We start from the raw sequence: 14,834 nt of genomic DNA on the forward strand, positions 1-14,834 counted from the left end.
GCCCTTCTCGCGAGAGCTGAAACTTCGCGCGAGGAGACGGGTGGCGCGTCGGGAAAGCGCGCTTCCGGCTTCCAGCTTCCTGCTTCCGGCGTCGTGTGCCGGCGTGCGGAGGGTGGCTCTGACGTGCGGCTGGTGAGTGTTGGGGCGCGGGTCGGGTTGGCCTACGGGCGACGGCGGGGCTCCCCTCTCCCTTCTCCCCGCGGCCGGCGCGCCGCCGACTCCCGCTTCTGTACTCTCGGCAGGCGCCATGTTCCTGACCGCGCTCCTGCGCCGCGGCCGCATCCCCGGCCGGCAGTGGATCGGGAAGCACCGGCGGCCGCGGCCCGTGTCGGCGCAGGCGAAGCAGAACATGGTCCGCCGCCTGGAGGTCGAGGCGGAGAACCACTACTGGCTGAGCCGGCCCTTCCTCACGGTCGAGCAGGAGCGCGGCCACGCGGCGGCCCGCCGGGCGGCCGCCTTCCAGGCGCTCAAGGCGGCGCAGGTGGCCAGGTTCCCCGCGCACCGACGGCTGGAGGACCAGCTCGGCCACCTCAAGGTCACCGGGAAGTGGTCCTGACCCGCGCCACGCCGCCTGCGTCTTGCGGCGACGAGCGGGAGCCTCTGGCCAGAGCCCCACGGAGCCCCGGCCAAGCCGAGCGAGTGTCTGCGACGGAGACCCCGGGCCCGCGCTCCCCACCGCCCGCAGTGTGTCTCGGTCGGATCGCGTCTCGCTTCTCTGCCCTGAGGACGGAACCGGGCGGCATCCGCGTCACACGGCATGCGGAACGCAACCTGCGCGCAGCCGCGATGAAGCTGCCGACCGCGCTCTGGCATCTGGGCCTCGGTGCGAGATTCCGCCGGGGGCGTTGCCGTGCATGACCGCTGACCTTCTGCCGACAGGTCTTGCCTAAGCGGACATGAAAAAACCTACTTTTCCAGTTAAACGCGCTCCTAAAAATAGAGGTTTCTGGTGAGATTTGCTCCTAAAGGTGGACAATTGGACAGCGTCTATTTTGGGGGACTTCCCCCGGAACTAAGACCCTTTAAGCCAGGCGGCTCAGCCAAAAAACAAACCAAATAGTCTTATTTTTAAAAAATCAGGTTGTCACCTCAGTATTGAAATTTAAGGATGATTTATGTATTTTGGATATGAGTCCTTTTTCAGGTATTCTTTTTTCTAGTCTTCGACTTTTCATTCTTTTAACAGAATGTCTTTCAAAGAACGGAAGTTCTTAGGTTTGATGAAGGGGACAATTGAAAATTGTTTAATAAAAGCTAAATTAAAACCTGTTTGATAAAGCCGCGTGTGCTCTGGCGTAGGTAGACCACAGTGTCGTCGTACTCGGGTCGTCCCCGTGGTTGCCCAAAGGATCAGCCCCATCGCTTTCCCAAGGCAGCACTGTACCTTGCCACACCTGCCAGGTGACTAAAGCAACAGCCATCCCCTAACAACAACAACAGCAGCTGTTCAAATACAGGACTTTATTTATTTATTAATAAAGTAATCGTTATTATGATTTTTGGAAAAACAAGTTTTAAAATGTTCAGCCTTCGTGTTAATGTAGGTTAGGCCACCCAAAAGACAAAGCAAAGATAACATTAAGTCATGGTCCAGCGTTACACTTATGAGAAACAAATACAAGATTTACGGGACATGATATGTAAAAACAACCAAAGTAAACTGTATTTCAAATTTGTTTATATAAAAACATATTAAAGATCACTTTAAAATAGTGCTCACCTTTTCTGTAAATGGGCATAGACTAACCTGCAATCACGTACAAATGTGATAAACTCAACAGCTTTCTGAAGCTTTTAATACAAATACAATTCCTTGCTTCTTTATGCAACTCAACAAAATAATATAAAGTGAAGTCGTTAGAAAAATATGGACCTTGCTGAATCTATCTTGCATTTTTAATTTAAGTTGGAAAATATAGTTCAGATCGTAAGAAACACATGAATTTCAGATTTACATATTAGCTGTATCTTACAGAATATGAGATACGGCCTTTATTTTGGCTGAAATGCAAAAATATGGTTAATTTCTCTAATAGATTAGTTAAAAATACTTTCCATTGATAGCAGTGCTAGTCCTAGAACAAAATGTAAGCAAAGCATATTTGTAAGTCACTTGTGTTTTCAGCGCCCCAAATATGCAGATCCTAACAGCCCTTAATATGCATCTGCTTTAAAGATGACTGAAGGGAAATCTCACATGACTGAAAAATCTGCAAATCCTACAAACAGTCAAAATCTGCTATTAATAGAAATAAATTCAAGTAAACATTGCATATTTGATTTAAACTAAGTTAAAATTAACTTATGACACATTGGATCATAACCACTAAATATGTAAAAGGATTTTAAAAAATCATCCACATGCAAAGATGAAACTCTACTATGTAAGCGGTGCAAGTTCAGTGACCACTAAGCTGTAGCTGCTCTTTGGTTTGGCACAGTGACAGTGGTCAGATACCTCAGGTACTGAATATTCAAGTAAGTTTGTACCCACGTCAAACCAAGTTTCCTGTCTAATTTGTTTTTAATGGCAATGGCAAGACCTGAAATTCAACTTTATTTTCCTTAAATATCACAACTGTTCAAGTGTCTGAAGGAACAGAGACAGTACTAATGAATTTTGACAGGGCTTCATTTTGACCATTTCTCTGCAAAGGTTGGCAGCACTCATCAATCCCAGAGAAATACCAAAGAGGCAGCCTGTCCCTGATTCCCATACCACTTGTAGGCCCTTGCTGAACAGTCATTAATATGTACAACTAAACGAAACCAAATATTTAGAACGTGGCAAATGTTGGCCATAAATTAATTGAACCAAAGGTAACTAAATTAAAAGGCTTTAGCTGAAAATTCCTGAAAAGGTGTTTACTATGCTATTAAGATGATGTTAACAGATACTGAAAGAACTGAAAAAGAGAGAAACACCACAAAAGCACCCAAATAGGTTAAAGGGAAAATTAAGTTTCCTCAGTTGTTAATCAGGTGCATGCAAATCCTCTGACCTAAATGTAAAAATACCCACAAGAAGTACCAGGACATTTCTGAAAGCAGTCACTTACGTTTAAACATTTACTATTTCCTTGTAATACTCAAACTGCCACACTGATGTTTCTGGTTGGTAAATCGATATCCCTTAACTCTCATAAGTTTTCTAGAATCAAGATTATTAAGACTACAGTGTTGAAATAAAGATAGAAGTTGTATTATAGTATTCCAAACTATATTTTCAAAGCTAACTCATTCCTCTAGTTCAAAGGGGAAAAAAATTACTTCCTTTTAACATCTAATATTAATATAGCCCATGGAATTAGACAAATCCTATAAATTATAAACCTGGAATAGTAGGCTATAAAATTTATGCTACATTAGGAGATTATAGAGCTATCCCTAGTATATTGTTTGGCGTCCAGAAGGAACTCCAAAAATATCTGTTGGATGAATGTTGAGTAAGGTATTGTGCAAAATTAGAAATTGAAGAACGTTAAAGGTCGTCCAGTCGAAATCATTCGTAATACCCCTCTCCCCAACCCTGTTTTATAGACAAGGAAACTATAACATGTTTTTACAGACGCTGGTTAAAACTGATGTCCACCCACTACTGGAAGCAATCATTTTAGCTTGTGTGTGGCTAACTAAGCAGAGTATAAAGCAGGAGTAACATCTGTATATTGTTTCTCCGCTATAGGACACTGTATTTTTCTTTAGAATTAATGCAACGATCCCTGTCACTTAGATTGGATTTCAAAAGGAAAAGGGGGATAAGTGTCTAGGCAGAAAGGGGTTGCTGTTAGGAAGTCAGATTTAAAATCCTGCATGTAAGAGTGGAATCCACCTCTCAGAGAATGGAAGTTCGAGTGACTACTCAAGTGAGAATTTCCTTCTTGAGAGCAGTGTTATGCTAAACAGTTTTACCCTAGTTCACATTGTATTTTATGTTGCTGGTTAAGCTATTATAGGATTACTGTACAAAGTTTCAAAGCAAATTTCAGTCATTGCCTAAATTGAAATTTGAAAGTCAACTCAGCAGCAGGCAGCACTCTGAAAACATACTTTAGCAGCTTTCTGTAGCTTGTCTTTCGCTTTACTTTTCTTCTAGCCACTTCTACCCAATCCTACAGTGTCCAATATTTCTATAGCACACGTAACCTTTGTTTCCCTACCTGTATAAATACCCATGAAAGTTCAACAAAAGAGTATATTAAAAGCAGAGAGAAACAAAAAAATTTCTTATACTGCCACATTTTCTTTAAGCCTTGGGCACAACACTGCACATGGTTTAATTAATGCTTAGAACTAAGCCTTCAATGAATTATACAAACATGCTCCATGTTTTAAATGATTAGGTATCTAAATCCTTCTGAGTGTTATTTTATAGCCAACAATAAAAAAAAATCTTTAGTAAAAATGTTGAAAAGTATAAAACAGTAACTATAAATTAGCAAACACCAAGTTGTTTTTAAAGCAATTATTTTCTTTTTCTTACCCAGTACAAGCACTTTCAGCCACCATACTGACCTAGATGTACTTCACTTAAGACAAGTTTTCACCTTGTGTTTCTGGAGTGAAAATTTATATGGATACTAAGAAACAACTCGAATAATGTAACTCAGGTATCAAAAGAATACATATGCCATGTTAACATGTGACCTGACAGCTCATATTATAGCACATCATAATACGTTATTATGAGTAAATGTTATTTCCAAAGTAAAATTAAGTCACTCTTGTAGCTGGACGTCAGCGTTGAACAAATGGGCTATTTTAAGATTAAGGCACCTTCCAGCTCTGGAGCAGTGCATCTGCGGAGCCAGCAATCTGTACAAAGGTTTCCTTGTTTAAAAAATATATCTTCATTTATACTTCAATTATTGAATTCCATTGATCATCTTCTTGCATATAAAACTGAAAATATTCCGTCCATAATGTTTTTATAAACCTATAAAACCAGAAACAATTATTGTTAAAACTTGATTTTGTATTTCTGAAAATAAGATTTATTAAATAGTTCTTTGGGCTAAGGTATAAAGCTGCTAATACAACACAAAAGGAAAGAAATACTTTAATATTACTAATATTCTAATAATAATAAAGGTTTTTAGACGCTGTAAATAAGGGACAGATCACTGACTTTCCCTGAAGCCATTAAGTGAGCATTTTAATACAGGCAGATCCTTACACTTTTCCCTTAGTGTTAACTTGGGCATAATCTGAGAAGACTGCTATCAGATGTTTATGGGAATTTCAGTGAGTATTCTCAACCACCACGAGCATCAGCCATTATTCCGCCTACACGGAGAGAAGACGCCCAGAGCCAGAACCCGGGAGCCCCGTCTGAGGACCAGCTCTGGGTGGGGCTGCCAATGACACGTGATCACCGCCTGCAGCTCCTGCTGCCCTCTGCCTGCCGGGAGCCCCACCGGGGGGCTGTTTCTGATACTCTCTGAGTCTTAGGCTCTGGCTGTGACTTGGACATGGCCTCCAGGTCCTTGTAAGGAACTGAATGCTAATGACAAACACCAAGCAAGGAAGCAGATGTCCCCTAGATGAGACTACAGATGAGAACAAAGCAACTGAGGTAATAAAGGTGTGTTGTCTTCAGCTGCTAAGTGTGTGATAATTTGTTAGGTAGCAATAGGTAACCAGGAAACACTACACGTAGGTTTTCAAAAATCTAATAGCTGCGTGTGATGCTGCTGAGCCAGTGAGCTTAGCTTCTGACTTGAACGTGTACAGCTGTCTTCTCTGTCTTTAAGCAGCAGGAGAGTTCACTCCATCCCTGCGGTTCAGTGTCAGTGTTTTAGCACTGCCCTCTCTGCTCCTACTGGTCCGTCGGGAAGGGCTTCTATTCCTACTTCAATCAGCCTCCTCTGGCTACTGCCTCTGGGCACACAGATAAGGCGTCACTGATCCATGTACTTGGCTACAGTAAACTGCTCTTCTGCTGTATCTTCTACCAAGTAAATAACATCAATGAACCTCTGAAGTCTTTTTTTCAGTCTTTAATGTTAGTCACTCTTCTCTGGATCAAATTTCTTCAGTAGTGGGCAAAAGTCACCTTTTTTCCTTAAACTAATTAATAAGGTACCATTCAGTGAAAAGGTTAGTTGTCCATATACCAATCCTAACAATTTTTATTAGTTTCTTCATTAATCTATCAACAAATATCCAGTAAGATCATGCTAGGAGTGGTAAGAAAAATGGGAGTTAGGCAGATGTTACCTTCCAATCTCTCCTGAACGACCTGATTTTGCTGATATAATGGAAAGAGTAAAAAAGACTGAATTGCAAATTGTTTTGAGATTATGACATGCAAATAAACTAATTTTTGGAGAAATTACCTTTATACTGTCTTACCTTGCTCTTATTCAACTGGTTAGTTATGAACAAGTGGTACTCAATTTTCTATTGCCACTGTTACATGGTTATTTGTCCCTGTAAGCACATAATTATATATGACATGACAAAAAAAGAAATATTAAGTTTCTGGCTAAATGGTAAAATTGATGATTACAGTAAAAGCAAGTATTATGTAAGCACTAAATAGGCTTCTGGTGCCAACCATTTGCCTTCTGTTAGAACCCAGAAGGAAGGAAAGCAGTGCTAAAATCTGAAAGTCTGGTTTTATGCTTATCTTTGTAAAAACGTCCTTTGGCTCTAAAGATGTTCAGGAGCAATAATTTCAAGTCCACAAATGGATTTTTCCCTTGATTTTATACTGAGGGTCTAATGACCTGAATGAAGGTCTTTTTAAAAAAATTTATTTTACTTTATTTATTTATTTTTGGCTGTGTTGGGTCTTCGTTGTGTTGCACAGGCTTCTCACTGCAGTGGCCTCTCTTGTTGCGGAGCATGGGCTCCAGGCACGTGGGCTTCAGTAGTTGTGGGACGCGGGCTCAGTAGTTGTGGCTCGCGGGCTCCAGAGCACAGGCCCAGCAGCTGCAGCACATGGGCTCAGTTGCTCCACGGCATGTGGGATCCTCCCGGACCAGGGCTCGAACCCGTGTCCCCTGCACTGGCAGGCGGATTCCTAACCCCTGGGCCACCAGGGAAGTCCCCTGAATGAAGGTCTTAATGAAACTAATTTAAGAGAATTTAAATGCTGCTGAAAGCCAAAATGACAATAACAGCAAACCAGAAATTGTGACAGCAAGCTTTCAAGTTTTAGGGTGTTTCCTAGAGTTAGTACCAAACCATTTTCCTACAGTGCAAGGAGAATGTTATTACTAGTATTATTAAGAACCACAGATATGTTTTAAGCTATAATGCTAGTGAGTGGCCAGACTATATTATAAACCGAGGCCTGATTCAAAGGCCCACTTCTATCTTATCAACTGTTGTATAATGTACCGCAATTCATGAAATGATTAAGAGTCATCATGGTTCAACTACATTCAGTGCACTCTTTTTATACGAAGACAAGACAGCCAAAGAGTACAAGGCATTTCAAAATTATTTTCAAATAAGCAAAAGCTATGACCCCAAAGAAAAACCTTGCTTAAGCATTATCCAGAATATTATGCCAAAAGAATTTTCTACATCCGAGGTGACAAAATACATGGCTGGGTAACAACAAGGAAAAACAAAATTATGAACAGAAAAAACCACAGCAGCAGCCACTACACTTCCTCACTCAACCTTCGCCTCCGTGAAAGCTACCAGGAAACACTAACGGCCCACGTATAAGATATTTTATTAAAAAGTTTCAAATATTTTAGTATTTTAAAATAGCACATAATGTATTTTAATTTTTCCACATTTGTTAAATCTGGTGATTTTCATTTTAACCAGACAAAGCAATGTTTTCAGATGACGAGCATTACCTGATCTGACGACACCTTCTTCAGATCCATTCTCTAGCCACTGAGGTTCACTGTCCAACAAGCGGTTTTTTGATTCACTAAGCGGTTTGATAGGAAAGGGTGGATTTGAGCCAATACTGAAAGAGGAGCAAATAATTTAGTAAATAGTCTAACGCTCAATTAATGATACTTAGTTAATAAGCAGCAAATTAGTATTCCTTCTCCTAAACATGTGAGGGCAACTCATGAGATCTCAGCACTCTGAAAAGACTCCATCTTCAAGAGAAAATGTGCCCCCAACCCCCCGCATTAAATGGCTCCTAGACCCAAGAATCTGTACTCAGCACTGCCAACGAAAACAATTAGATAAAAGAAAAACAGCTTCAGAGGCCAATCTGAAACATTTTTAACATGTTAATCAAGAGCCATAAGGTAGCACAAGGACAGGTGAGGATCTATGTCTGTGGCCAGGACAAAAAGATTACCTGTCATTTCCCAAGTTTTCTGCTTTCTACCTCTGCAGTATAGATCTAAGGGGAAAAAATGATTTAGTGATTTAGCGTAGACTTAGTTTTCTAGCTAAGAGATCCAGGGTGGGAGGGAATGGAGGAAAAAAAGGAGGAGGAAAAGGGAACTAGTATTGTCGGGGACCCACTATGGGCAGACGCTGTGCTGGGTGCTTTCTACACACCATCGCAATCTTCACAATAACCCCCGAAGGGAGTACAAATCCTCCTCTCATAGAGCTGGCAGCTGAGGCTCAGACAGTTTAAGTAACTTCTTCGAGCTCTGAAGTCCTAGGTTCTAAGGCCTATGTTCTTCCAAAATTAATCCGCTAGCTTGGAATTTATAATCCCTCCTCCCCCACAACTTATTTCTGGAGTAAGTTTCAAGTGTTTCACTTTGACAGAAGCATCTCTATCTCCTTTAAAATATCATTAAAAATGAACTATTTCTCTGAATTTATGAATCAGTGTGCTCGCCATACAAACTCTGAGAAAATATCCTCTAAGATGAAGAAGAAAAATTTTGTATTTGTATTTTTGAATCCTCATTAATATTATTTTCACGCTGCAGTTAAAATCTGTTTATCAAAATAAAATGGTGAATAGTACAATGACTAACTTCTTTGAAAATATAACTGATATAAACCAACATAATCAAATCTTGAAAGAGTCTTCGCTTCTAGGAAGACGCAGCACAGGTAGGGTAGCCGTGCTTCCTACCCTGCCAGACGCGTCCAGTGACATGAGACTGTCCTGCTTCAACTACTAACAGCAAGCGTTCACTTTCTTACTCTCAAAAGTGTTCTGGTTTGAATGATAAAAAATATGGTTATCCTGAGCATATCAGCTATATCCACATTTTAACCCTCAGTTAAAAAAACTGAATAGAATTTCTCTTTATCTATGCTGGCTTGCTACATTACTACTGTATTTATCTATGTATAACACACACACACACACACACACACACACACACACAGTTTGCTCTATAATGAATTCTGAAAAACTTAATGACAAGAAGCACACCTTCTGGTATTTTCACTGTGGTTTGAAACAGAAGCTTGTTCTGGATCCGTCCCCACAAGACGAGTCGGAAAACTGCAGCCATCACCCTGACTGCATAATGAAAAATATCAGTAATAATTTAATCATGTTCAGTTAAATCAAAGTGGTCAAGTTTAACACCTATTTTCCAGAGGCATGGTATAAAATTATCACAACTTGTCATTTCAGAGAATGATTTCTAAGATTTCTAATTTAGAGGGATATTAGACTCCACTGAGGAAATAAGTCTTTTCCTTTTATAATTTACATATAGTTAAAAACAGTATCTTCCATAACTATTAAAATGATCATGTCTATTAAAGTTATGATAAACATACATATTCAAATATTTGGTTAACTGACCTGCTTATCACAATCATTTAAGATATCATAAACGCTCAAACTGAAATTCAAGATGTAAGTTCCACATATTTATTTATTCAACAATATTCATTAAGCGAAAATATACTGGATGTTCCGAGTACCATTTGAAGTGCTAGGGATATACCACTCAACAAAAGAAAAGAAAATCTCTGCCTTCACGAAGTTCACAACTTAAAAAAAAGTACAGCTATGCCTTCCACAGTCTAAAAACATCAAAACTGTGTACCGCAGGGAATTCCACTTCCAGCCAAGATGGATTAACCAGTACATTTGACCTCCTGTTGAACAGTATATACAACAACTCTTTTCAAAACAGGCAGCACAGAACTGTGGTGTCTGAAAGAAGAGAAACCAACCAAGGAGTTGCAGCTTCTGCCAGAACTTGAGCACCAACAGGGGGATGTGCAGAGCAAGGTGGTCTCACTGAATTAAGGTGACAGAGATGGGAGTTTCGAGAAGATGAGGAGGCTTCCTTCTATCGGACAGAGCTGAGGAAGAGGGATATGTGCAGAGAAAGGGCTACAGAAATCTGCACAGGGTTTTACTTGAGTCTTCTGATGAATACTAAGCCACACATGTGAATCTGGGAAAAGAACAACTGGGGAGTGTAATCTGAACAATTCAGAGCCTGCACAGCACTGAAAGCCATTTGCATTCGACCTGCCAGAGTAGAGAGACCTCACTGAACATGTGGATATGGCAGAGACCACAGCAGGCTCTCACCTTTGCTGTAGGATTAAACTTGCCCTAGAGAAAGTGCTACTTTACACCCAACCAAACAAAGGTTTAAACAAGCGTCAGGAGGACTAAGCTGAAACAGAAGTCTGCCAAAACAAAATTCAACATTCTTTAAAGGGAGACAAAATTTAAACATTCAGAATTCAAAATGTCCACCATCCAATCAAAAATTACTAGCATAAAAAGCAGTAAAATGTGATCACAACTGAGAGAAAAAAAAGTCAATAGAAAAGATTTAGAAATGACCATGAACACTTGAAACAAAGACGTTAAAACAGTGATTATAAATATGTCCATGAATTAACTGGAAAAAGTAGATATAAAGAAAAAAGAAATGTAAGATATAAAAAAAGAACCAAATTGAACTTCTGGAGCTGAAAAATATAATATCTGAAATAAGAAATTCACTGGATGAGCCTAACAGTAGACATTACAGAAGAAAAGATAAGTGAACTCACAGACATAACAATAGAAATGATCCAATTTGAAGCAAAGAGAGAAAAAAGATGGAGGGGGAGAAGGGAGGGACAACAGCAATGACCGGTGGGTTATGACATATATTTAAGAGAACCTGAAAAGCTAGTGGGGGAAGGGCACAGGAAGAGGGAAGCAGGCAGAAAAAACAATTGAAAATTATTTCAAAATTATTCAGATTGGACTTCCCTGGTGGCACAGTGGTTAAGAATCCTCCCGCCAATGCAGGGGACACAGGTTCGAGCCCTGGTCCGGGAAGATCCCACATGCCATTGAGCAACTAAGCCCGTGCACCACAACTACTGAGGCTGCGCTCTAGAGCCCGCGAGCCACAACTACTGAGCCCGTGTGCCACAACTACTGCAGCCCGTGTGCCTAGAGCAGCCAAATAAATAAATAAATGAATAAATAAATAATTCAGATCTGATGAAAACTACAAATTCATAGATCCAAGAAGCCTAATGAACTCCAAAGAGGATAAACACAAGGCAAACCATACTAAGGAACATCATCATCAGACTACTTAAAACCAGTGATAAAGATAAAATCTTAAAAGTAGCCACAGGGGAAAAAAGACATAGTAATTTACAAGCATACCTCGTTTTATTGTGTTTCATTTTACTGTGCTTTGCAGATACTGTGATTTTTACAAATTAAAGGTTTGAGACAACCCTACATTGAGCAAGTCTATCGGTGCCATTTTTCCAACGGCATCTGCCCACTTTGCGTCTCTGGGTCACGTATTGGCAATTCTCACAATATTTCAAACCCTCCACCAGCAAAAAGATTACGACTTGCTGAAGGCTCAGATAACGATTAGCAGTTTTTAGCAATAAAGTATTTTTAAATCAAGGTATGTACATTGTTGTTTTTTTTTTTTTTTTAGACATAATGCTATTGAACACTTAACAGTCTATGGTTATAGACTGTTATATGCACTGGGAAACCAAAAAATTCGTATGACTCACTTTACTATGATATTTGCTTTATTGCGGTGGTCTGGAACCAAACCTGCAATAATCTCCGAGGTGTGCCTGTACAAACAGTGGAATAAAGATAAGAGAGAGGCTGATTTATTGACACAAACAACACAAGCCAGATGATAATGGAACAACATCTTTAAAGAAGGGGAAAGAAAAAACAAAGACAAAAAACCCAACTGCCAACATTGAAATTTCTGTTTAGGGAAAATAACCTTAACAAATAATAGGCTATGTTGCAACCAGTCAGAGTGGAAACACCTGAATATAAGGGAAAACAGATAAAGCGCACGGAAGGGACTGGCGCCCTTGAAGATGAAGCTCAGGAAAAAGGCCGCACGGAAAGTGAGCAGCCACCAGGGCGCCGCGGCGGAGCCTCCCGAGGGGCCCCTGCAGGGACAAGGGGAGGGAGGCGACAGAAGAAGTACTTGAAGAGACAGTGGTTAAAAGTACTTTCCAAATCTGATGAAAGTTTAAAAATTACAGATCCAAGAAGCTCAACAATCCTAAGCACGAGAATCGTGAAGAAAACGACACCAGGCACGTCATAATCAAATTGCAAGAAACTAGTGATAAACAAAATCTTAAAAGCAGCCAGAGAAAAATGTCATATTACACAAATAGTAATAAACATAATATCCACAAACTTCTCATCAGAAAAAAATGCAAGCAGCATCTACAATTCTATACCAAGCAAAATGTCTTTCAAAAATGAAGGCAATTGGGAATTCCCTGGCCGTCCAGTGGTTAGGACTCTGAACTTTCACTGCTGGGGCCTGGGTTCAAGCTCTGCTCAGGGAACTAAGATCCCATGTGGCGTGGCAAAAAAAAAAAGAAAAAAAAGAAAGAAAGAATGCAAATATGTCATTTTCAGACAAAATAACAAGCAATAGAGTTCCCTGTTAAGGGAAAAAAGGAAAAAAACCCACAACACTTACAAATATGGTACTTGAATTTCAAATATTTTTTCCTTCTCTATAATGACTTTTGGTATATAGATGGCCTAGGATGGCTGAGAATTTGGGAGAAAAGGAAATTATGAATCATCTTGAGCATATATTCTCATTTAAATTTAAATGCAGGTAAAAACTTCATTCTGTGTTGGGTCTTCTTTGATTTAAGACACAACAGAATACATAACCTGTACTGGAAATCTTTGAAGATATGGCTAATAAATATAAATTCTTATGATTCTTTACTTCACAAACTTATTTTCATTTTGAAAGAAAAAGAGTGATTCTTATTTTCTATGAATCATCTTTTTTTCTCATTCAAATATATGCCCAAACTCTCCTTCACCCTTGTAAAAAACATGAAAAATAAAATACTTCATGTAATCAAGATATTCTGAGTTTTCATTCTTAAGGCTCATAATGTCATAATATACTATATTCTCTGAATCATTTAATCAGAGAGACAGAGACTATCACAGGTTCCATAATTTCTGAGACGTGCATTTTATAAACTACCTTGAAAATATTGGAAGTAGCCAATATTTCTTTTCATCGCCAAAGACTTGTCTCCAATTTTTACTGCATCCAAGCGAGAAACCGTTTCCATCAGGTCCATATGAAAATGTGGGTGCACGGAATGATTCTGTTACAGATATGTATTACAAAAAAGAAGAGTTAACCTATTCGAAAATTATAGGAGGGAAGGAAAGTACCAATTTTTTTTCCTTTTCTTTTTTTAAACTTTTTTGGGAAAAAATATAACCTCTTGAATATTTCATCACCCTTATAAAATGAAAATGTCAAAATAATTATGTGATATTAAGGAAAATCGACTGAAGAATGTTCAATACACCTTAGCCTTTTTCTTTTTTTTTTTTTTTAAGATATTCTATCTCTTGCAACTTCACTCATTCATTATTTATCAATTTCCTACTATGTGCCTTATGGCAAAGCACCAGGTTTTGGGATCCCAAGGTAAAGTAGATGAAATTCTGACCAAAGAACCCACAGTCTAACAAAAGTCTATCAGAATGACAGTGTGATAGAGATACATGCGAGTGTTGGGGGTGGTGGCCAAGGAAGGTGAAATATGCAGGAGGTGACGCCTGAGCACGATCCTGAGCTATGAATAATAACAAGTGAGGAAGCTGATGGCGGCCAGAGCCTAGGATCTCTGTTTAAAGATAGAATGCATTTCAGAATGTTTTATAAGCTATGGATAAGAAGGAGCCAGGGAGAGACGGATTGGGAAAGGTTGATGACACAGAAAAGTGAAGTAAAAACTGATGGAAGAGAGTTCTAGAAGAAATGGGATGGCCTTTAGAAAAGTTCTAAAGATTAACCATTGATACCAGAAAAGACATCGTGTCCGTAGAAGTTAGAAAGAGGGTGACACTGATGGGTTTGAAAGTAGAAATGTTTGTGTGAGGTTATAAAGGTGAGACGATAAGAATTTACTTGTGGCGACTTCTAACTTTTCTATGAAGCGTTCACAAAACAGGTAAGGAAATTAGGGAGAATGATGAAAGTCTGGAATACCTATTGTGGGTAATAACGTGGCAAACCTGATCAGAAACACGTGACATTACTGCCAAATAGAGCTGAGGGCCTAAGTGAGGTCTGAGACTTTGAATCTGTAGTTGTGACCACCTCTGTGGGAGTGGGACGGCCTTCACCAGCTCTCTCCAGCCCCACTGCACTGGGAGAAGAACGCATCGCTGGAATAACCTGGGTCAGGGACTGGCAAAGGCGTTGTGGGAGAAGAGGCACCTAGGAGCATGCGTAATGCGAGGGTGCTGCTGGGAGCTTGAGGGCATTTATTATAGGATCTAGAATGGAAAAGGGTGAGAGACGAAACCAGAGGGAAAGAAACGTGGGAGAAAAGTGGTGCAGTGTGGAGGACTCAGGAAGCTAGAAAGGGCACGCACTGGAGCACGGAAAGGGAGAGCTGGACGG

General features: G+C 40.0%; 2 protein-coding genes across 5 annotated transcripts in view; one reads left to right on the forward strand and one right to left on the reverse strand.

The window, feature by feature from the left end:
- The first annotated feature begins 7 nt into the window (after nucleotides 1-7).
- MRPL57 (mitochondrial ribosomal protein L57) lies at nucleotides 8-1,269 on the forward strand. The gene is made up of 2 exons (XM_082365001.1): nucleotides 8-132; nucleotides 243-1,269. The coding sequence occupies exon 2, from the start codon at nucleotides 248-250 to the stop codon at nucleotides 554-556; it is 309 nt and encodes a 102-aa protein (XP_082221127.1). The 5' UTR covers nucleotides 8-132; nucleotides 243-247; the 3' UTR covers nucleotides 557-1,269.
- A 175-nt stretch (nucleotides 1,270-1,444) lies between these two features.
- The window catches only part of ZDHHC20 (zDHHC palmitoyltransferase 20), a 71,076-nt gene continuing 57,686 nt past the window's right edge, over nucleotides 1,445-14,834 (reverse strand). For 2 of the 4 annotated variants that reach the window (XM_082364969.1, XM_082364971.1), the window contains exons 9-13: nucleotides 13,395-13,521; nucleotides 9,332-9,421; nucleotides 7,821-7,936; nucleotides 6,355-6,432; nucleotides 1,445-4,936 (exon numbers count right to left, since the gene is read on the reverse strand). In XM_082364969.1, coding sequence (XP_082221095.1) covers nucleotides 6,395-6,432; nucleotides 7,821-7,936; nucleotides 9,332-9,421; nucleotides 13,395-13,521 — 371 coding nt within the window. In that variant the 3' untranslated portion in view covers nucleotides 1,445-4,936; nucleotides 6,355-6,394. Of the gene's footprint in view, nucleotides 4,937-6,354; nucleotides 6,433-7,820; nucleotides 7,937-8,284; nucleotides 8,330-9,331; nucleotides 9,422-13,394; nucleotides 13,522-14,834 lie in introns of those variants that run through there. The other 2 variants (XM_082364970.1, XM_082364972.1) reach the window with 2 other exon arrangements.

The sequence above is a fragment of the Balaenoptera borealis genome (assembly GCF_965194805.1).
Source record: "Balaenoptera borealis genome assembly, chromosome: 18".
NCBI lineage: Eukaryota > Metazoa > Chordata > Mammalia > Artiodactyla > Balaenopteridae > Balaenoptera > Balaenoptera borealis.

Coding starts and splice junctions, on each gene's coding strand:
- MRPL57 (XM_082365001.1), top strand. CDS start 248: ATGTTCCTGACCGCGCTCCTGCGCCGCGGCCGCATCCCCGGCCGGCAG.